General features: G+C 50.9%; 1 protein-coding gene across 1 annotated transcript in view; it reads right to left on the reverse strand.

Annotated features, from left to right (window-relative positions):
* Positions 1-16,682: 16,682 nt before the first annotated feature.
* LOC117867693 (myeloperoxidase-like) overlaps positions 16,683-24,008 on the reverse strand; it is a 54,920-nt gene continuing 47,594 nt past the window's right edge. The window contains exons 9-11 of the mRNA XM_034752912.1: positions 23,058-23,295; positions 19,884-20,101; positions 16,683-16,744 (exon numbers count right to left, since the gene is read on the reverse strand). Coding sequence (XP_034608803.1) covers positions 19,894-20,101; positions 23,058-23,295 — 446 coding nt within the window. The 3' untranslated portion in view covers positions 16,683-16,744; positions 19,884-19,893. The remainder of the gene's footprint in view (positions 16,745-19,883; positions 20,102-23,057; positions 23,296-24,008) is intronic.

Below are 24,008 nucleotides of genomic sequence, written 5' to 3' on the forward strand. Positions count from 1 at the left end.
TGCTAGCGATAAATACTGATTTCCTCACCTCTCTACACTTTAAATAGATTGGGATTCTCTCTCCCTTCCTTCCATTGACCAGGGACTGTCTGTGTGGTGGTGATTTCTTCTTGGTATCTCTGATCTGCAGGATCTCTGTCTTTTCCAAGGCTGCTTATAATTGGGATTTTGTACTCAAAGGTCCAAACCCAAAGTTCTTGTCCATAAAGGACTCTTGGTTAAAGAAATTCACTCTCTCTCAGGAGAATCAAACAACCGATCACTTCTTGACTGAAGAGGGTAGGCCTAGCTGGATCAGATCAAGAAGTTTCTGTATTTGAATCCTGTAGAACTCTTGGTGAGAGTCCTGACGGCTCATTTGGGCTAGGCCATCCCTTTTCTACACTGTTATTCCATTCACTTGTACTGGTGGATTTGTTTAACCCCAGAAGCTGCCCCATTCCTTCTGTCCAGTGCTGCCTCACAGTCGTCAGGTTGAAGGGGAGGTCGATGCTGGATGTAGGGTTGGGTCTGGGACAAGGGTAGCCCTGGAGTGGAGCTCTGGAGCCAGACCAGGGTCAGAACTGAGATCAGAGTCTGTAGATCAGCCAGAATCAGTAGCGTAGCTGGAGTCCAGGTGCACACCAGATGTCAAAGCCATGTGGTCAGAGTCTTAAGAGTCTGGGACAGCGGGTGGGTGGGGAGACAGGAGGTGGAGGCCAGGCTGGAGAGGGTTAGTAACAGGGCTGGAGCGAGGTGGAAGAAGGGCCTGCACCAGGCTAGAACTGGGCTGTGATAGGATCATTTTATTTCATTAACATGTTAAACAGTTTCAATATAGCACAACCGGGAGATATTTTGATCTAGAAAAGATAAAAAGTTTCCACTAGTACTAAGTAGCAGCTGCCCTTCGTGATTTTATAAAAGAAAAAGAGAATATTTTAAATAGTATGACTTGTCAGTAGTAGTGAAACGCATAAATAATGTAAAAAAAAAAAATACAAAAATTTGAAAACTGAATTTTTCTAAAACTGTTTCACCAGCCATCCCAAATATGTGTATATACACATGCACAAGACACACACACACACACACACACACACACACTTTTTTTCATTCTGAATTGGATCAAAAACATAGAATCATAGAATACCAGGGTTGGAAGGGACCTCAGGAGGTCATCTAGTCCAACCCCCTGCTCAAAGCAGGACCAATCCCCAACTAAATCATCCTAGCCAGGGCTTTGTCAAGCCTGACCTTAAAAACCTCTAAGGAAGGAGATTCCACCACCTCCCTAGGTAACCTATTCACCCTCCTAGTGAAATAGTTTTTCCTAATATCCAACCTAAACCTCCCCACTGCAACTTGAGACCATTGCTCCTTGTTCTGTCATCTGCCACCACTGAGAACAGCCGAGCTCCATCCTCTTTGCAACCCCCCCTCTCAGGTAGTTGAAAGCAGCTATCAAATCCCCCCTCATTCTTCTCTTCTGGAGACTAAACAATCCTAGTTCCCTCAGCCTCTCCTCATAAGTAATGTGCTCCAGCCGCCTAATCATTTTTGTTGCCCTCTGCTGGACTCTTTCCAATATTTCCACATCCTTCTTGTAGTGTGGGGCCCAAAACTGGACACAGTATTCCAGATGAGGCCTCACCAATGTCAAATAAAGGGGAAAGATCACGTTCCTCGATCTGCTGGCAATGCCCCTACTTATACAGCCCAAACTGCCGTTAGCCTTCTTGGCAACAAGAGCACACTGTTGACTCATATCCAGCTTCTCGTCCACTGTGATCCGTAGGTCCTTTTCTGCAGAACTGCTACCTAGCCATTCAGTCCCTAGTCTGTAACAGTGCATGGGATTCTTCCGTCCTAAGTGCAGGACTCTGCACTTGTCCTAGTTGAACCTCATCAGGTTTTTTTTGGCCCAATCCTCTAATTTGTCTAGGTCCCTCTGTATCTGATCCCTACCCTCTAGTGTATCTACCACGCCTCCTAGTTTAGTGTCATCTGCAAACTTGCTGAGAGTCCAGTCCACACCATCCTCCAGATCATTAATAAAGATATTAAACAAAACCGGCCCCAGGACCGATTCTTGGGGCACTCCGCTTGAAACCGGCTGCCAACTAGACATGGAGCCATTGATCACTACCCGTGGAGCCCGACGATCTAGCCAGCTTTCTATCCACCTTACAGTCCATTCATCCAGCCCATACTTCTTTAACTTGGCGGCAAGAATACTGTGGGAGACCGTATCAAATGTTAATATGTCAAAATTCCCCAAACATTGGAAAGTCCAAGTTTTAACCAGCTCTCCTCAGGGCCCCCTCTTATAACACTGCCTTCTCCTTCATTATCACAGTCAATGCTGGTCAAACTATAATGCAACAAAGGCAACTTAATAGAGCCTGAAAAAGAAAACAGGGATAGTCTGTTTGTTCTGTGTTTGTACACCACTTACCTAGCTCATGCTCATGAGAGGCGAATTAAGATTTACTGGGGCCCTGGACACAAAGAACATTTGGGCCCCACACACCCTGAGGGCCCAGAGGCACCAGAACCGGGAGGGCCACATTCATAATCCATCACTGGTGGCTGTTAGTGTTACAAATAGTAAATGAAAATTCTGTCCGCAGAGAGATCCTGAAAACTGGCTGTGGGTGTGAACAGTCCTGGAGCCAGAAGAGGGCAGCAGCAATCTCCTGAGAGACCTGTGCTCCAGGTAGTGTCTCTGGGGTCACCAGACCCTCTACCTGTCCTGGACAGAGCACCACAGGCTGGGGAAGCTCTTGGGAGCCTCGGCCCCACACCCAGGGCAGGTGGAGCGTCTGGGGCTCCCCTCGGCAGCCTGGGCAGCTCTTACCATGGCCCAGCTTTGGCTCCTAGCCTGGCCGGGGGCCAGGCCCCAGGGATAAGATGCAAAGCAGGGGACAGGGCCACAGTTCTGACCCCGGTGCCCCCCCACTTCTACCCAGGTTCCAGCACTCCTGCATGGGCCCTCAAATTGGCTAGGGCCCCTGGGCATGGGTCCCATGGGCCGGTGCATTAATCCGCCACCGGTGGCTGTTAGTGTTACAAATGGTAAATGGAAATTCTGTTGGCAGAGGGATGCTGGGAGCGGGTGTATCGAGTCCTGGAGCCAGTGGAGGGCAGCAGCAATCTCCTGAGAGACCTGTACCCCAGCTAATGTCTCGGGGGTCATTAGTTGTGACTCTGTACTTAGCTGTGCATTGAGAAATGCACAAAAAGCAGGACTGACCTGCCTCTCCACCATAGTGTGATGATTACACAGAGTCTCCAGTTCTGGCACAACAACACGTCCCAGGACAGCTGAATTTCCTGGGTATTTTTCCAGAGGAGATAAATTGGCCAAAAAAGGGTTAAAAGCCTCTGACCACGTCCCCCCGGGTCTCACTCTCTTCCCCTCGCCCTCCCCGCAGGGCTCTGTGTGCTCAGAATGGCCCCTCTCTGGGTAACGTCTCTGACCAGGGGCTCTGGGGAAAGTGTCTGGGCTGCGGTGGCCCAGCTGCAGTGCTGTATCTGTGCCGCTGTCGCTGCGATAGCACAGACACACCCTTAGCTGAGCATTAGTGGCCTGGTCCCTAGCTCGTCCATAGTCCGTGCGGGGTGTGTCTGGTTCCAGCCCGTTCCCCCTAAGCCGTGTGGTGCCAGCTCAGAAATCATGTGACATGGACACCTGTCCCTGAGCTCCCTCACCCCTGGGAGGGAATCGGCCCTTTCCCCACCCCACTGGGCAGAGATACAAAGCGAACATGTACAGAGTCATATACAGAGTTCATACAGATATCACCAAATATCCCCACATCCCTCACACCCTCCTGCCCCATTGAAAGGCGACAGGGCTAGACGCGCCCCTCCATTAACGTCCTCAGCCACTCAGAATTGGCTTCCCAGGACACCGGGGAAGCTGTTCGCCTTCCCCAGGCAGTGCCCAGCTCTGTCTCTGCAGTGACCCAGGTTCTGTGATCAAGGCGGAGACACTTGCTGAGGAGAAGGGATTTGGATAGGAATCTGCCCTCTCTCAGCTGAGGGCCCTAACCACTGAGCTAGAGGATATTCTGAGGTGAGCTTCCCTCAAGCCTCCTATTGAAGTTGTTCCGGTTCAATTAAATAATTGAATAAGTAAATGTTAATTGGGCCAGAGAAAGAGTGCGAAAGAGCGCTCTATGGCCCAGGGGCTAGGGCACTCTGCCAGGAGGTAGCAGAGCCCTGTTCCTCAGCAGGGTGAGCAAGAGTTTTGTGCATCACAGTGGATCTAAAAATGAGACGTACACACCTAAATATGGGGGTTTGGTGTCTAAGTAGCTTTGTGCATTGCGGCCTGAGTGGAATTTTGAAAACAGCCTAAGTGGTTTAGATGCTCAACTCTCAGGTTAATGGGACTTAGGAACTTAACCTGCTTTGAAATTTTTGCAAATTCCACTAGGTGCCCATCTGCACATTTCTTAAATCTAAAAATCTGGTCCTAAGGCTTTGTCTTCACTGCAGTGACAAAATAGAATCACCTCCATCGAGAGGCAGTAACTTTGTTGCTGGGAGCGTGGTTCCCATTGACGAAGCACCAGCTTTTGTCATTTGGTGTGTGTGTTTTTTTTACACCCCTGAACGACAAAAGTTTTAGTGACGGAAATGCCAGTGTAGACAAAGCCTAAGTCTCTCTGAGTCCCAGTTCCCCATCTGTACAATGAGGAGAATAGCATGGCCCTGCTTCATTGAGATGTGGGAGGATAAACACATTAATCATTGCGAGCGGCTCAGAGACTGGTGCTGGGAGACATTAGAGCAGATCGTTAGATAGTCTCTTTTTGGAAGCTAGTGGAATCTAAGGGTATGTCTACACTCGGACTGTAGTCCGATTTTACCAAAATCGATTTTTGTGAACCAATATTATGAAGTCGAACGTGTGTGTCCACACTAAGTACATTAAATCGGCGGTGTGAGTCCACAGTATCAGGGCAAGCATCGACATTCCAAGCGGTGCATTGTGGATAGCTATCCCACAGTTCCCGCAGTCCCCACTGCCCATTGGAATTATGGGTTGAACTCCCGATGCCTGATGGGCCAAGAAATTTGTAGTGGGTGGTTATGGGTACATGTCGTCATTCAACAGTCACCCCCCCCCTCCCTCCGGGAAAGCAACGGCAGACAGTGGTTTCACGCCTTTTTCCCTGGATTGAAAGCGCTGTGAGCATGGAGCCCGGGGAGATTATCGCAGCAGTTATGGGTGTTGTCAACACCTCGCGCATTATCGTGCGCGTTATCCAGAACCGGAACTTGAGAAATCAGGAGAGTAGTCAACGCGGTGAGGAGAGTGACGAGGACATGGACACAGACCTCTCTCAGAGAACGGGACCCCGCAAATTAGACATCCTGATGGCAATGGGGCAGGCTCATACCGTGGAACGCTGATTCTGGGCCTGGGAAACGAGCACAGATTGGTGGGACCGCATAGTGCTGCAGGTCTGGGATGAATCCCAGTGGCTGCGAAACTTTCGCATGCGTAAGGGCACTTTCCTGGAACTTTGTGAGTTGCTGTCCCCTGCCCTGAAGTGCCAGGACACCAGGATGAGAGCAGCCCTGACAGTCCAGAAGCGAGTGGCCATAGCCCTGTGGAAGCTTGCAACGCCAGACAGCTACCGGTCAGTCGCGAATCAATTTGGAGTGGGCAAATCTACCATGGGGGTTGCTGTGATGCAAGTAGCCAATGCAATCGTTGAGCTGCTGCTGTCAAAGGTAGTGACCCTGGGAAATGTGCAGGTGATAGTAGATGGCTTCGCTGCGATGGGATTCCCTAACTGTGGTGGGGCCATAGACGGAACTCACATCCCTATCTTGGGACCGGACCACCAGGCCAGCCAGTACATTAACCGAAAGGGTTACTTTTCAATGGTGCTGCAAGCACTGGTGGATCACAAGGGAAGTTTCACCAACATCAACATCAGATGGCCGGGAAAGGTTCATGACGCACGCGTCTTCAGGAACTCTGGTCTGTTTAGATGGCTGCAGGTATTTACTTCCCTGACCAGAAAATAACAGTTGGGGATGTGGAGATGCCTATAGTGATTCTTGGGGACCCAGCCTACCCCTTAATGCCCTGGCTCATGAAGCCATATACGGGCACCCTGGACAGTAGTAAGGAGCTGTTCAACTACAGGCTGCGCAAGTGCAGAATGGTGGTGGAGTGTGCATTCGGACGTTTGAAAGGGCGCTGGAGAAGCTTACTGACTCACTCAGATCTCAGCGAAACCAATATACCCATTGTTATTGCTGCTTGCTGTGTGCTCCACAATCTCTGTGAGAGTAAGGGGGAGACGTTTATGGCGGGGTGGGAGGTTGAAGCAAATCGCCTGACATCAGCTTACGCGCAGCCAGACACCAGGGCGATTAGAAGAGCACAGCAGGACGCAGTGCGCATCAGGGAAGCTTTGAAAACCAGCTTCCAGACTGACCAGGGTAACTAGTGACTCTTACGTTTGTTTCTACTTGATGAGAACCTGCCCCCATTTGTTTAGTCTGTTTATATTGCTTATCCTCTCTAATCACCAACCCCCGTCCAACCCCCCTTCCCCCATTCCAGCGCACCTTGCTTTGAAAGGAAATAAAGGCTCCATGGTTTAACAAACAACCATTTTTTATTCAAGATTTGGGAAGACAGGGAGAGAACTTGGATGGTGGCCAGGGTGGGGTGTGGGCGGAGGGGTGGAGGAAGGACGGAAGGAAAGGTCGTTTCAAAACTTGTTGAATGACAGCCTTCTGCTGCTTGAGCAATCTGCAGGGGTGGAGTGGTTGTTCACACATTGCCTTCCCCCCCGAGTTTTGGGGACTCTGGGTGAGGAGGCTATGGGACTTGGGGAGGGGTGAGGGCAGTTACAGATGTGCTGCATCGGTGGTCTATCATCCTGCCTGCGTTCCTGCAGAACATCCACCAGACGCCGGAGCGTGTCGGTTTGCTCCCGCAGTAGCCCAAGCATCACCTCTGTTACCCTCTGGTCTTCCTGACGCCACCTCTCAGCACGAGCGTCCCTCCTGTCCTCACGAGCGTCCCTCCTCTCCTCCCGTTCACTGGCTGCTTCCTTGTACTGGGAAACTCTGTCCCTCCACACATTCTGCTGAGCTACTTCACCGCGGGAGCAGTGCATTAGCTCAGAGAACATCTTGTCGCGTGTGCGTTTCTTTCTCCGCCTTATCTGCGACAGCCTTTGGGAGGGAGATGCCAAGGGAAGCCAAGGGACAGTTGCAGCTGTGGGATGAAAAAGGGAGTGAATTTTTTAAATAGATACATTTTACAGAACAATGCATATACCCTTTCACAGTGAACAGCACCATTCACAGTACCTGCCAAATATACTTGCAGTACAAGGTCGCATTTTGCATCTTTATATTGAGTGCCTGGGGCTTTGGTGTACAGATCACACACGCAGGGCTGGGCAACGGAATTCGGCTAGCGGGCAGCCATGGTAAGCCATAGACTTTCGGCTTCGGAAACCTTAATTAACAGCAACGCCCTCCTTTCACGCTCAAAGCCAAGTAACTCAAAACAAAGTAACTCCAGCCATCCCATTCTCTGGGATGCTTGCTTTCGCCGTCACCCAAAAGCGTGGCTGGTATCAGGGAAGCTCCCTGCTAGCCGAACGCCAACTGCCCAGCAGGAATGATCACCATTAAGGTGTCATTACCCAAAAATATTAATTTTGGAAGGTCCTTTAAAGTAAGTCTTCAGCAGATTTCACTCACTTACTGTTGCCAATAAAGTAGTGCTGCAGGAGACATGAAGAAGTTAAGGTAAAAGTTGCTCTCAGGGTTGGTGGTGCTGTGGGGTGGGGCGGTTTGTAACTGCTTGCAGGTGATGAAATCTAGTCAGAGAAGCTTCTGTGATTTGTCAGCTGTGAAGGGGGAGGACAACAGGACCTGGGATGCTTCACCACAGGGAATACAGTGTAAATAACCCACAATTCCCTCGCCTGCAGAGAGAGAAAACATCAGAGAGCGAGTGTCTGTGAAACAACAGGAGACGGCAAGTCCGGTCATTCATATCCGTGAAGAGGCTCCTGATCCCAAATATGGACTTGACCATGCATCCCTGGATCCGGGAGCTCACACTATCAGCAACACAAGAGCCGATGCTGAGCACAAGGTACAAAATAACAATTTTGTGTAAATGTTTCCACTACTGGAAATACACTATTTCTACTCCAAGAACCAACTGTCAGTGCCTGGCTGGGTGCTTGATTCATTGGGTAGAGCCAGCATTTATCTCGCGGGATTTCAGCCAGCCTAGTACCCAATGGGCAGCCAGCTTTTGTCAGTTTTGAATTGCACTGAATATGACCTTGTTCTTGTGCTGTAAGACTGTGGGTACAGAAGCTTCCAATCTACCTTCTCGAGGTTATTCATTATTTTATATAGTTCATCATGTTTCCTCTTATTTGTCTCCTTTTTAAGGTAACAATCCCAATCTTTTCACTCTCTCTTTTTACAATGGTTTTTGAGGCCCTTGCTCATTCTCATCACTTTTGTTTGATCTCCCTCTAGTTCTAAATGATCCCTGTTGATGGGGTGACCTGTCCTGCCCAGAGTATCCAGATGAGGCGGCACCACTGATTTATATAAAGACTTTATAATATATTCCATATTATTCTCCATCCTGTTCCTTATGCATCCTAGCATCTTGTTAGCTGTTTTGACTTCAACTGCCCATTGAGCAGAGCTTTTCCTTGATCTGTCCACAGTGACGCACACCCAGGTCTCTTGCCTGAGTGACTACAGTTAATTTCACTTCTTCAGATGCAAGTAATGGAAATCTCCAGAAATCTCCATTACTTGCATTTGAAGAAGTGAGGTTCTTACCCACGAAAGCTTATGCTCCCAATACTTCTGTTAGTCTCAAAGGTGCCACAGGACCCTCTGTTGCTTTTTACAGATTCAGACTAACACGGCTACCCCTCTGATACAGTTAATTTGGAACCCCACAAGATATAACAGTAGCGTAAATATTTCTCTCCAATGTGTGGAGAATGGATTTTATTTACCATCATGTTGTCCATTCCCCAGGCCTCTTTAGATCTCTCTGAAGCTCCTCACAGTTCTTTCTGGTCCTGAATAGCCTAAAGAACTATGTGCCATCTGCAAATGTTGCTACCAACCAGCTCTTCCCATTTTACATTATTTATATTAAATAATTTGGGACCTTGTATGGAACCTTGAGTTTCCTGCTGTTAACCTTTGGCCATGATGAAAACTAACTATTTCATCCTACTCTTTGTTTTCTGTCACAGACAGTTTTTGATCCATGACAATAGTCTGCCTCTCACCCCATGACCATTTAGCTTCTTTAGTGGCTGCTTGTGGGGGATGTTCGGGTCAAAGGCCTTTTGGAAGGCTCAATAAATTATGTCAACTCATTCATCTTTATCATGCACTTTATTGACACATGGAAACAATTCTGAGAGATCAGTGAGCCACAATTTTCCTTTGCAGATTCTGTGCTGATTAGTCCCTATCACATCATGGTCTTCTGGGTGTTTTGTTTTTCTGCTTTTAATTGTCATTTCAACCAATTTGCTGGGTACAGATGTAAGGCGTAATGTCTGTGCAACATTCAGTACCCTCCAACCCTCTGGAGCAGTGGCTGTGCTTAATGACAGATTACATAGTTTTGTTAGCTGTTCATGGAACCCACACACCTCCTGGTCTGGTGTTCTTTCCCATCTAGTGTTGGGGAGGGGGAGGGAAGAGAGGTAGATAGAGATAGAAGGATAGATATATTAATGAGTTTGCTTTACAGTCTTAGCTAATAGCCAGTTGGCTTTTAGCTCATGTGGTAGAGGCTCATTCACTGAGCTTCAGAGATCACCGGTTCAATCCTGCCCATCAACAACCACAAACTGTTTCATACTTCAGCCACTTCATACTTAATCCCCTTCAGAAACCTGCAGGTTCCTTGCGAATGGTGAATGCTCTCACTTTTGAGGAATTTCAGTGCCCCGTAAATGCACCACCAGTGCCACTGCCCCTCCTCCCTCCTTGGTTGGTCAGCAGTGCTGTGTTGGGGATAGGAAGCCCAGATAGTGGTGTGGGGCTGGAATTCTATGGGAGGTACCAGCTGTCAAACTGAAAATGGCACCTGAGAGGCCAGTGCATGAGCACCAGCCAGGAGGAATCAGGGCTCTGCTGGGACAGGCTCACTGAGCTGTTGCAGGCCAGCACTAGGCATGACAGATCGGGTCTGTGCTGAGAGCTGGGAACAAGCATGCTTGGTGTGTACACAATGTGTGTGATGCTGAACCCAGGGGGAGGAGCTGGGAACAGGTATGCTCAGTGCATATCATAGTGCTGGCACCCAAGCACTGAGATGGGGGAAGAGGAATGTGGACACCTGATGAGATGAAATGGAGCCGTTCTCACCTCTCTTAGCATCCCATGCTGCAGATGGATGCGCAGAGCCCCTACCCCATACACTAGACTGAGATTTGGGGTAGGCACTCAATCTCCATTCTCCCACCCCTTCTTCTGTCCAGCTGGTACGGGCACTGCTCACAGGCCCATCAACTCCCACCTCTCCATGGCCCCTCCCAGCTTACTAGAGTCACAGAATGGTAAGGGAGTAGTGGGAGCTTGTAGCTGAGTGGTGGAGAGGTATACTCAGGAACCTCCTCTGTCTCTCCCTGCAATTATGCCCATCTCACTGCCATCACTGCTTCAAAAAACAAAGGAAATTCCTTGCTAAAAGGTTTGTTAACAGAGTTAAAGTTACCCAGTGCTGCCTTGGGCATTGCAGAATGTCTGCTGCCTCCACCTTTAAATCTCTAACATTCAACTGCCTTAACTCTGCCCTCCACCTTAATTAATTAATTAATAATATTATAACACTCCAGATAATTCTGAGCACAGCGGGGCCAGAGCACACAAATACCATAGGATAAGCTGTAGTACACTGCTATGTAGACCACCACACGGCTACAAATTCCCATGGCAAGAATAGACCATTATAACTTACAAAAGTAGACTTGGCATACTCCATTTTTTAAAATAATTTTGATGGATAACTCTAATGCCTATTTTTAAGCATTTTATTCAATTTTTATTTATTAAATTTTCATAATTGCATGAAATTATGGGGCTGGGAGGAGGTCAAAAAATGATATCAAAACATACAAAGTAAATATCTTTAAATTGAACTCTAATAAGTTCTCAAGCAGCATTTTTCTTACCTTTTCTATCTGTTAATTTTTATTATCAATGGAAATATATTTTCATTCATTTGTGTGTGTGCAGTGCAATGCCATATATGGAGGTAAAACCACCTCCATGCTTGATATTTCCCTCCTTCATACATCCAAGGATCCCACTGATCCTCTTAGCTCCAGCATTATGCTAGGAGCTCACTTTAAATTTAGATGTTCACCACAACTACAAGTCCTTTTCAGTGTCGTTGCTTTTTAGGATACAGTCCCCCATTCTGTAAATGTGACCTGCATTCTTTGGTTTTTGACCTTGCAATTACCTGTATTTAAACAAATGTTGTTCATATGGGCCCACCTTATCATGTGATCTACATCAGTTTGTATAACATCATTATTTACCACTTCTTCAGTTTTTGTGTCATCTGCAAATGTTATCATCAATGATTGTATGTTTTCTTCCAGGTCATCAATAAAGATACCCAGTAGTATTGGTCCAAGTACAGATCCCCGTGGCACATCACTAGAAACACCCTCTTAGTGCTGATTATGTATTAATTGATAAAGTCAGAGATGTATCACTTAGCACCAGTTTTTAATCCATTTAATATGTAGACTATTGTTTGTGTAATCAGAATGATTTCCAAGATACATTATACAGGATGACTTGCAAGAGAGGACTCAGGATGAAAGCAGAAAGTGATTTCTGTTGTTTTGCTTGTCAAACACTCCCCAATACAGAACAGAATCTGATTTTTCTTTTGTTTCTCTTTCTTCTAGGTGGATGTAAAGGGCACCAGGGAAAGACGGGTTTGTGTATTTCACTGTGATGTGCTGGGAAGCGCCAGCAAAGCTCCCTGTTGCTCCCTGTTTTTAAGCGCTGAAGAATGTTGTTACTGCTGCCAAGTTGTCATGGCTGCTCAGTGCTGCTGTGCTTGGAGCGTCAGTGTTAGCTGCATGAGCAGAGGACTCCGCTTGCTGATTCAGCAGATCTCGACGTTATTCATAGGAAAGATGACAGGCCTGGTCCGTTGGAAAAGGTGCTCAGCCAGGTTTATTATCGACAAAGCACTGTACTAGTGCTACAGAGGAGCTACAGGTGCACTAACACATGTATGCCCTCAGCAATGGTACCAGCTCAGCCATCCCCTTGGCTGGCCAAAGGTGCCCCTCCTATGACTTCTCCTTCTATACATTGATACAAACCAGTTACATACCATACTCCTGACATTGTTGAAAGACTCTGGGTAAGGATAAAAGAGGTAAAAATCAAGGGTGATGTCATGGTAGGGGTCTACTGTCCACCACCTAACCAGAGAAAGTAGGGTAATTGGCTACTTATCTTAGGTGCATGTACACAAGCACAAGAAGCCTGGGAAACAAGCAGGGAGAACTGGAAGTCCTGGCTGAGTCAAAGAACTATGAAGTGATTGGAATAACAGAGGTGGCAGGGCCGGTGCAACCACTAGGCAAACTAGGCGGTCGCATAGGGCGCCAAGTGGTTGGGGGCGGCAAAAAGTGGTGCCCTGGCTCGGCAGGGAGGAGCTGCCTTCCGGAGGCACCGGAGAGCCAGAGCGTTGGCTTGCGGGGGCGGCGAGCCCCAGCCATGGAGGAGCTGGCACGACGCGGGGGGGGGGGGGGGGGGCAGCAGCCCTGCAAAGTCGGCAGCGCCACTAGCGGGAAGCAGCCGCGCCCCCCCGCCCCTCCTGCCCGGGCTGCGGCCTGGCGCACCCCCCGGGAGGCTCCTGCAGCAGATGCATGCGGGCACCAGCCCCCATGCGCCCCCCGGCTCCCCCCTCACTGCGCTCGGGTCTGCGGCTCCTGGGAGCGTGAGCTGCTGCTGCCCCTCCCGGAGCAGGATCAGGGCCCTGCGCCCCAGCGGAGGCTCACACTCCTGGGAGCTGCAGAACCCGAGCGCGGTGAGAGGGGAGCCGGGGGGCACATGGGGGCCAGCGCCCGCATGCATCTGCTGCAGCCTGCAGGAGCCAGAGCCCCTCCCCTGCCCCCCTTCTGCTGCCTCAGCACTCTGCGGGGGAGGGGCTGTGCACACGGCAGCGTGTTTTGTCTCCACATGGAGCCAGAGTCTGACCAGCATGGGCATGGTAAGGGGAGTCCCGGGGGCAGTCAGGGAGCAGGGGAGGTTGGAAGGGTTGGGAGTTCTGGGGGGGGCTGTCAGGGAGCGGGCGTGTGAAGAGGGATCGGAGCAGTCAGGAGACAGGGAGCAGAGGGGGTTGGATGGGTCAGGGGACGGGGAGCAGAGGGGTTTAGATGGGTCGGAAGTTCTGGGGGGGGCTGTCAGAGGCTGGGGAGTGGTTGGATGGGGCGTTGGAGTCCCAGGGGTCTGTCTGGGGGTGGGGGTGTGGATAAGGGTTGGGGCAGTCAGGGGACAGGTAGGGGGTAGGGTCCTAGGGGGGCAGTTAGGGGACAAGGAACAGGGAGGCTTAGGTAGGGGGTGGGATTCTAGAGTGCAGTTAGGAGCACGGGTCCCGGAGGGGGCAGTCAGGGGACAGGGAGCAGAGGGGTTTAGATGAGTCGGGAGTTCGGGGGGGGGGCTGTCAGGGGGGGAGGAGGGGTTGGATGGGGCATGGGAGTCCCTGATGTCTGTCTGGGGGTGGGGGTGTGGATAAGGCTTGGGGCAGTCAGGGGACAGGTAGGGGATAGGGTCCTAGGGGGCCAGTTAGGATGGGGGGAGGGTCTCAGGAGGGGGCAGTCAGGGGACAAGGAACAGGGAGGCTTAGGTAGGGGGTGGTGTTCTGGGGGGCAGTTAAGGGCAGGGGTCCCAGGAGGGGGCAGTCAGGGGACAAGGAGCGGGGAGGGGTTTGGGGTTCTGAGTGGGGCAGTCAGGGGGTGGGAAGTGGGAGGGAGTGGATGGGGGCAGGGAGGGGCTCTCTTCCCCCTCTACTCTTTTTTGATTGTTGAAATATGGTAACCCTAGGGGCGCGTGGGCGCAGCCTGGGCAGGAGGGGTGGGGGGCGCGGCTGCTCCCCACTAGCGGCTCCGCTGCCTTTGCACGGCTGCTGCCCCGCTGTGCCGCACCGGCTCCTCCATGGCTGGGGCTCACCGCTGCCGCAAACAGCACACTCTGGCTCTCCGGTGTCTCCGGAAGGCGGCTCCTCCCTGCCGAGCTGCTGCAGCAGCCCAAGCCTGGCAAAGCCAGTGAGCGGACTCGGGGCAGGGGCCACAGGGGTGGGGTGGGCTCACGGGGGGACTGTGCACCCTCCAGGGGAGTTCAGGGGGCGGGGAGGGGGAACCTGGTCTGGGGAGCAGCCCCTGGGCGTGGCTGGCCCCTGGGGTCTATAAACGCTCGTTGGGCTTTGCCCCCAATGAACTGATGTGCAAGGGGCGGAGGGGGGGCGCAAGGTGGAAGTTTCGCCTAGGGCGCAAAATATCCTTGCACCAGCCCTGCTTAGTGGGACAGTTCACATGACTGGAGCACTGTCATGGATGGATATAAACTGTTCAGGAAGGACAGGCAGGGCAGAAAAGGTGGGGGAGTTGCACTGTATGTAAGAGAGGAGTATGACTGCTCAGAGCTCCAGTATGAAACTGCAGATAAACCTGTTTAGAGTCTTTGGGTTAAGCTTAGAGGCAAGAGCAAAAAGGGTGATGTAGTGGTGGGCAGATGAGGTAGGGGGATGAGGTGGATGAGGCTTTCTTTGGACAACTAACTGAAGTTTCCAGATCACAGGCCCTGGTTCTCATGGGGGACTTCAATCACTCTGACATCTGCTGGGAGAACAATACAGCAGTGCACAGACAATCCAGGAAGTTTGGGACAACTTCCTGGGTGCAAGTGCTGGAGGAACCAACTAAGGGTCATGGTCCTCTTGACCTGCCGCTCACAAACTGGGAAGAATTGGTAGGGGAAGTAGACGTGGGTGGCAACCTGGGCAGCAGTGACCATGCGATGGTTGAGTTCAGGATCCTGACAAAAGGAAGAAAGGAGAATACAGACCATAGGCGCTGACTGCGTGGGTGCTCCGGGGCTGGAGCACCCACAGGGAAAAATTGGTGGGTGCTCGGAAGCTCCCCGCCCACCCAGTCCCCAATCCCAGCTCACGTCCGCCTCTCGAGGCACCACCGCCAATCCACTTTTCCTCCCTCCCAGGCTTGCCGCGCACCAGCTGTTTGATGCGTGCCAAGCCTGGCGGGGGGGGGGAAGCGGAGTGGCGGCGCTTTGGGGGAGGGGGAGGAGGCAGAGGCGGGGCTGCCCAGCTCAACTCCGGCCCCTCCCCCTTCCCCGAGGTGCCGCCGCTCCGTTTCTCCCTCTCCCTCCCAGGCTTGCCATGCGTCAAACAGCTGGTGCATGGCAAGCCTGGGAGGGAGGAAAAGCGTAGTGGTGGCGGTGGCACCTCGGGAGGTGGAGGTCAGCTGGGGGCGGGGAGCTGCCGGTGGGTGCTCTGCTGCTTCTCCCCCCTCCTTCCCAGGCTTGCAAGCCTGGGGGGGGGGTGGGGGGGGGGGAAATGCAGTATGCCTGGGGCAGGAGGCGGGGGTGGGGATTTGGGGAAAGGCTGGAATGGGAGCGTGGCCGGGGGTGGAGTTGGGGCAGGGCCGGGGTCGCGAGCACCCACCAGCGCTGTCTAAAGTTGGCGCCTATGATACAGACCCTGGACTTTAGCAAAGCAGATTTTGACTCTCTTAGGGAACTGATGGGCAGGATCCCCTGGGAGGCTAATATGGGGGGGAAAGGAGTCCAGGAGAGCTGGCTGTATTTTAAAGAAGCTTTATTGAGGGAGCAGGAACAAACCATCTCAATGTGCAGAAAGAATAGCAAATATGACAAGTGACCAACTTGGCTTAACAGTGAAACCTTTGGTGAGCTTAAACACAAAAAGGAAGCTTACAAGAAGTGGAAACTTGGACAGATGACCAGGGAGGAGTATAAAAATATTGCTCGAGCATGCAGGGGTGTAATCAGGAAGGCCAAAGCACGATTGGAGTTGCAGCTAGCAAGGGATGTGAAGGGTAACAAGAAGGGTTTCTACAGGTCTATTAGCAAAAAGAAGAAGGTCAGAGAAAGTGGGGGAGGCAACCTAGTGACAGATGATGTGGAAAAAGCTGAAGTACGCAGTGCTTTTTTTTGCCTCGGTCTTCCCAGACAAGGTGAGCTCCCAGAGTGCTGCACTGGACAACACAGTATGGGGAGGAGGTGAGCAGCCCTCAGTGGTGAAAGAAGAGGTTAAAGACTGTTTAGAAAAGCTAGACATGCACAAGTCCATGGGTCCAGATCTAATGCATCTGAGGATGCTGAGGGAGTTGGCTGATGTGATTGTAGAGCCATTGGCCGTTATCTTTGAAAACTTGTGGGGATCAGGAGAGGTCCCAGACGATTGGAAAAAGACAAATATAGTGTCCATCTTTAAAAAAAGGGAAGAAAGAGAACCCGGGGAACTACAAACCGGTCAGTCTCACTTCAGTCCCCAGCAAAATCATGGAGCAGGTCCTCACGGAATCCATTTTGAAGCACTTGGAGGAGAGGAAGGTGATCAGGAACAGTCAACATGGATTCACCAAGGGCAAGTCATGCCTGACCAACCTGATTGCCTTCTATGATGACATAACTGGAGCTGTGGATATAGGGAAAACAGTGGACATGATATATCTTGACTTTAGCAAAGCTTTTGATATGGTCTCCCATAGTATTCTTGCCAGCAAATTAAAAAAGTATGGATTGGATGAATGGACTATAAGGTGGATAGAAAGTGGCTAGATCATCGGGCTCAATGGGTAGTGATCAATGCCTTGATGTCTAGTTGGCAGCCGGTATCAAGAACAGTGCCCCAGGTCCTGGGGCCAGTTTTGTTCAACATCTTCATGAATGATCTGGATGATGGGATGGATTGGGCCCTCAGCTATTTCACATAAGACACTAAGCTGAGGGGAGAGGTAGATTCTCTGGAGGGTAGGGATAGGGTCTAGAGTCTAGAGGACCTAGATAAATTGGAGGATTGGGCCAAAAGAAGTCTGATGGGGTTCAACAAGGACAAGTGCAGAGTCCTGCACTTAGGAAGGAAGAATCCCATGCACTGCTACATGTTGGGAACTGACTGACTAAGCAGCAGTTCTGCAGAAAAGGACCTGGGGATTACAGTGGATGAGAAGCTGGATATGAGTCAACAGTGTGCCTTTGTTTCTCCTCTATCGGCACTGCTGAGGCCACATCTGGAGTATTGCGTCCAGTTTTGGGCCCCCCACTACAGAAAGGATGTTGATAAATTGGAGAGAGTCCAGTGGAGGGCAATGAAAATGATTAGGGGGATGGGGTACATGACTTATGAGAAGAAGTTGAGGGAACTGGGGTTATTTAGTCTGCAGAAGAGAAGAGTGAGGGGGGATTTGATCGCAGCCTTCAACTACCTGAAGGGGGGTTCCAAAGTGGATGGAGCTCAGCTGTTCTCAATGGTGGCAGATGACAGAACAAGAAGCGATGGTCTCAAGTTGCAGTGGGGGAGGTCTAGGTTGGATATTAGGAAAGCCTATTTCACTAGGAGGGTGGTGAAGCACTGGAATGGGTTACCTAGGGAGGTGGTGGAATCTCCATCCTTAGACATTTTTAAGGCCCGGCTTGACAAAGCCCTGGCTGGGATGATTTAGTTGGGGTTGGTCCTGCTTTGAGCAGGGGATGGGACTAGATATCTCCTGAGGTCTCTTCCAACTGTGAGATTCTATGATTCTATGACTGGGCACTAAGTCAGCGTGTTTTGGTCAGATCCCCGCTGACCCGATGGTGAATACACTTGTCACTGACAGGGCCCTGGGCTGGGACCTGGTGGAGTAAAGAGGGTCTGGGACTCCCTACCCCAGCCACCACCCCCGTTTGGTGGTGGCCCATCCCTCCACCCCCGTGACCATTAGGCCCTAATGCCCTGCGAGAGAGGGCAGCTGTATTGACCCTGGCCATTAGGCTGTATGGCCTGAGGCTAAGGGTGCTCAGGTGGACTTAGCCGTACGGCTATAACGCCCTTTTCCCCGCCCCAAAGGGGAATGGGGTGGACTTGCCCCATGAGAGGTTCTCACGGCCTTCTGAGCTCAGCACCTGCATGAAGAGCAGCTGGCTGAAGCTGAACCAGGATCAGACGGATGTGATCCGTGTGGGAAAGGAGAAGCACCCCTTCTCTGTCACAGTCCCAGCCATCTGCCCTCACACCGCCACTCTGGTCCACAGCCCGGGGTCCTCTTAGATGTATGTAGCAACAGCAACAAAGCAAAAAGCTCCCTGCTGTCTGTGGCTGGCCCGATTGTGCCCGGTGTTAGAAAAGGCAGAGCTGGTCCCAGTGAGCTGCGCACTGTGACACTTAAGCTGGGTATTGCAGTTCCTTTTATCTAGGAGGGAAGCACAAGCCCTGAGGAAAAACCAGCTTGTTCAAAACACAGCAATCTGGTCGCTCCGCAACACAGGACCCTGGGAACACATCACCCCAACATGCCGTTCTCTGCACTGGCTCCCCATTCAGTTCAGAGCCCAGTTCCACGGGGTGCTGATTTTTCAAGACCCTGTATGGCACTGGTCCTGGCTCCCTGAGAGATCAGTCACCCTGCTGCACCCAGGGCTCCCCTGACGCCTGAATTCCACTGGCACACTAGGGCTGGCCAGAAACAGCAATTCCAGTTTCGGAAAAAATGACGTCTCTAATTTGTTTGGTTCCAATTCAAAACAAAACTGAGGCCTTTCAAAATCCCCCACGCCCAAATATGAGTGCAAGCCCCTGCCCACCCCAGGATAGCCAGTAGCCTGGTGGTTAGGGCACTCACGTGGGATGAAAACACCCCGGGTTCACGTTCCTGATTTGCAGTAGGCGCTTGGATCTTGCACATCCCAGGTGAGTATCCTGACCACCAGCCAATAGAATCAGCCTCTCTGGAGCAATAAACATGTAATTTTTTCAATATAAAATAGAACAGCTCCAACAGGAGTCATTGAAAGAGAGTGACTCTATAGCCTAGTGGTTAGAGCACTTCCCTGGGATGTGGAAGACCCAAGCCCTTGCTCCTGAGCAAGCTGTTCTGGGGTAGGGCTGGGTCTCTCTCTCCAGAAAGCCAATCCTGGACCTGAGAAACCTTCCTAATGAAAAGTTAGTCAAACCTGTACGTGTCCAGCAAGTGGGATGAGTGGATGCGTCTGTGTCTCTTAGGAAGATAACTGTACGAGTACAGAGCTATGTACAGCGCTGTCAGAATATGACCCGCTGCCATCCCAAGCTAGGGATCTAGGGTTCCCAGTCCAACTCCAATGGAAAGCCTCCCACTGTCTTGAGTGCAGTTGGATCCAGCCTACGGTCTGTGAGCAGGGTGGGTGCAGGCCGGGTCATTGGTAGCAGGGCCAGGCAGTGACAGAGCCTTAGGGACAAGAGAGTCAATGGGCTTGTGTTCACTAGAAAATCAGGGTGCGACAGAACATGGCCCTGAACTAGTTGTGTTAACTAACACGGCGTTAAAACCAACTTTGCAGTGGGTGTATTCGCCAGTGTGTTGGTTAACACAAGTCCGCCAAGCAGTGCTAACATGCCCTCATGCTATAGTGAAGACAAGCGGAAGCCTATGGGGCAGAGGGGAAGATCAAGGTGGGAGGAAGGGTGGCTGGAAGAGTGAGTTTGTTTGGGGATTGGGGTTGATCTGGGGAGCAAAGGCCAGGGAATGCTGGGGAGGAGAAGCCTCCACATGGGCCCTGTTGTGTGTGTTTCTCTGGGCACGGGGTCCATTCTGTACCTTCCACTCCCTAGTTACTGCGTTGTCTCCAAGGTGACAAGTCAATACTGTCGATCATTCTGCAGTTCACAAAGTCCTCAGGATAGCGGTTGACCTTGAACACGTCCCTGGGCACCTCTCTAATGCGAGTGTTATCACAGAGAACCCGCGGCAATGAACTGCTGCTCAGGGCCCGGCGCTGCTGTGGAGTGAAAACCCCGGGATTCTCCCACCAGAATCTACAAAGAAGCAGAAAAGCAGCAGTGTTACAGCCCGTGTTTATCCTTCTTGGGAATGAATTTAGTCCTGGGGGGGGTCATGATTTGTTTTGTCTCCATTGATATGAAAAGTGGCCTTGCCTGTGAAACGGAAATACAAGTGGTGGTGTGGGACATCGGGGACTCGTTGTAGGCAGCAGCAAAACTCCCACCAGCTGCAGTGGGGCCACAATTTCACCCGGTAGTTTAAAAAAAAAAGTGTTTTTCTAATGTTAATAAATCTCCTATAGCCAAAATGCCTTCAAGCTTTCTAGAGAAAGACTGTGAAGATTCTATACAGATACGTTCTACTGAAAATGAAAAGAACTTTCGATTGCAAAGTCACCGGCTAAAAAGCTTCTGTGGGAATCACAGATGTTCTCTGGCCTGCGCTGTGCAGGAGCTCAGACTAGATCAAGGGTTCTCAAACTGGGGGTCGGGACCCCTCAGGGGGTTACGAGGTCATTACAGGGGGGGGGTCGCAAGCTGTCAGCCTCCACCCCAAACCCCGCATTTCCTCCAGCATTTATAATAGTGTTAAATATATAAAAAAGTGTTTTTAATTTATAAGGGGCGGGTCACGCTCAGAGTCTTGCCATGAGAAAGGGGTCACCAGTACAAACGTTTGAGAGTCACTGGACTAGATGATCACCATGGTCCCTTCTGGCCTTAACATCTATGAATTGATCCAAATTTAGGAAATCCCTGAATTAAGTTTGCCGGCGCAATCTTAACTCTGCCCTCTTGTGCGTATGGGCTGTTAGAGACCTTAATTGAATGATCACGTACTGTTTAGTCCACAAACGACCCCTGGCTCACTCCAGTAGCAGGAGCTGCGCTACCAGCATGGCAAGGATCCCCCCACTCTCATGGAGCATGGGGAGTGCTGAGAATCTGCTCCCCCGTATACCCGCCTCACAGAGCAAGGAGGAGAGGCAGCTCCTAGAGTGCAGCACTCCAGCCCCCTGGACTGTGCCCTTCACAAGCTGTAGAACTGCCTGCAGGTGCTCACCAGCCCAGTCAGATCATGGCCCCAGCTCCTCTGGGCCTGTCAGTAAAATGGGCTAATGCCTCCCTGAAACAGGCGAGTTCCTGGAATACACTCTTCTGTCTTCCGCCCAGTGCTTGGATGGTGTGCCATGGGCTAGGCAGGGCTGCACAATGACTTGGAAGAGATACAAATGTGGACAAGCAGAGAAACTGCCCACCAGCACGAAATGGGTTAAAGAGAGCCTAGCCCTGCCCTGTTATACCTGCAGCCAATGCCAGGCCTGGAGGCGAGAGAAAAGGAGGGAGCCTGGCTCAGTTTGGCGAAAAGGCAGGCGCTAGCTGCTCCCTACCTGAGGGAAGGAGCACTACCCTGCCAGCCGAGGCAGCCGCCAGGAACCCAGCACCGTCTTCCTGGCCAAAGGAAATGGAGAAAGAGGCCTAGGTGCACCCGGCCTGAGAGGAACCCGGGTGACCGAAATGCAGAGACCTTGTGGGGCTCCTGCTACTGGAGAGGGTGCAGACATGTGTAACGGGTAAGCTGGCTTGAACTGCGTGATACTGGGGGCCTTTTTGGGACCCCGTCTCTCTGCAGTGCTAGACGTGCTAGTATAAGGGTCATCTGAGGGGAGGGGGAAATGGGACACTCCCCCCCGCAACTCTCAGGCGGGGAGACAATAACTTATCCCCCCACCATCAAGCCTGTGGCAGAGGGGACGAGGGAGGGAGGGGAGGAAGCTGGCCCAGCTCAGGTCCCTCTGGTTTATCACTTGTTACTTTGCCAGCTCTGAACCCTGCAGGCTGAGATTCACCAGGCTTGGTCTCTGCCTCAGGCTGGATTTTTCTGCTGTGTTTCAGCAAAAACAGTTTGGCTCCTCTTGAGAACAGGGTGAGGGAAAGAGGTAGTGTTGCCCACATTAGCCAATTTTTCCTGCCATTTCTTTGATGAGCTCTAGTGCTCCCAAGGGTTTGTGGCTTGGATGTGAAATTTAGCAGGAGGAACAAACACCTGTAGGTTACGGAGTTACTAGCTCTGCGCCCGTCTGTCAAATGGGGCCCACAACACCTTCCTGCCTCCCTGAGGTATTGTGAAGATACATTGGTGGTACTATGGTAAGTGCCCTGGAACTGCCCATGAAGAAGTGACTAATTCTGTATTCAGTGCAAGGTTTGGATGATGTGAGGTGAACACGGCAGGGGCCACCCGCTGAACAATAGGGATAAAACGAAATATTGAACAGCTGCCTCATTCCTGGAGCACTGTCCGTCCTGTGGTGTTTTTCCCAGAACCCTGACAACACACAATCGTGTCATTAAAAACACTGTGTCAAAATGCACACGCACAAGGGTGCCGAATTCAGATCGCAGGCAGCCTTATTTCTGGCATTTCTGAGTGCTTCTGAGTGCTCGACTTTGCAAACTGCATAACTTTTCTTAATGTAGTGTTTTTGCAGGGCATAAATTATGAGAGAATGGTGGTGACGTTGATAAAAGGAAAACTCCGCTGCAACGTTAACTGTCAAATTAAACCTGCATTTCTAAGAAATGTTTTAAAAGTGGCAATATATGAAACAGAAATTAAAATTGACAGAGTGTTTGCCTTTTCATGTTGGTTTGAAGCAGGCCGGATTCATACACACAGGATAAATGACCCCAGAAATTACCACCTTTAAAAGAGATTTAAGGGGGTGTTTCACCTTTCTTCAGAACCCTCTACAGACCATCCATGCACCAGTGAGTGGAGCTGTCTGGCCACGTAGGAGTTAATCAACTGCCCTTCCCACAGGGGCGCCCCTTTAATAACTGTGAATGAAACTCCGGTATTGGGCCGTGGTGCTCGGAACACCAAGCAAGCCCATCGGTGAGGGACTGGAACAGCACATGACACCAACTGCCAATTGTTCTTTTGTAAATAAAATGGAAGTGGAGATTCACTTTCCAGTCAGCCTACCTGTCCCCATCTCGCAATTTCCTGAACTGCAATCCAATGATGCAAGCCAGGAGAGGTCCCACTCTGCCATTGGGAACAAACGGCTCCGCCATAGCCCCAATCCAGATGTCGATATTGTCTGGTGTCCCGTACAGGTCCATGAACTTCCTGGCCAGCTCAGGATTTCTCAGCACTTCAGAGAGTTCAGCTAAGTTGCGAGGCTGTGAGAGCCCACAGAATTGCCTCCAGGCATTATACCCTGCGGAACCAGAGCAGAGCAGTCAATCCCGCCATCTCCCTCCCACCTGTGCTAGCATCTCCCCATTGTAGTCCATTCTCCACGCGCAGCCCACTTTGCCATTGCCCACTAGTAACATTTGCCTTGTCCAGGATTTTAAAAAATATTTCAGCAGTTGTTGATCTGTCATCTAGAATCAGACACTGAATTAACAAAGTTCTGTCTTCACAAATGGGAGTGGGAGTTAAAGCTGAGCTGGAAAGTTCAGTGTCCTACTAACTTGATAACTATGTGGCACTGGGAGTGAATGTATCCATGAGGAATGCAGCACAGGACCTATTGTCAATCCCTGTTTTCAGATGCTTGTAACTTTCTGAAGTGTCACCGGGGGAGGGGGGTTGGCTTTTCCATGAGCTAGACTGTGTCCATAAGACAAAGTCCTTGTTCAGGGCCAGCGTCTCGCTGGATGCCCCCAAGGCCAGTGCAGGAGGCAGTGACTCCTCCTGGTGTCCCAGCCCCGTTACTCTGAGTGCTGGGGGATGTAAGCAGACGTGTAGCACCCCTTGCTCCAGTGCACCAGAACCAAGCTCTGCAAGATGCAGGGGAGTAAAGGCTGGGTGAAAATCAAACCCTCCATTCAGGCCTGTAACCTGGACACCATCTTCGACTTGGTCCTCACAGCCCGGCTATGTCTAAATCTCGCTGAGTCTTTCTGTAAAACATCGCTAAGATAC

Source organism: Trachemys scripta, chromosome 18, assembly GCF_013100865.1.
Source record: "Trachemys scripta elegans isolate TJP31775 chromosome 18, CAS_Tse_1.0, whole genome shotgun sequence".
NCBI lineage: Eukaryota > Metazoa > Chordata > Testudines > Emydidae > Trachemys > Trachemys scripta.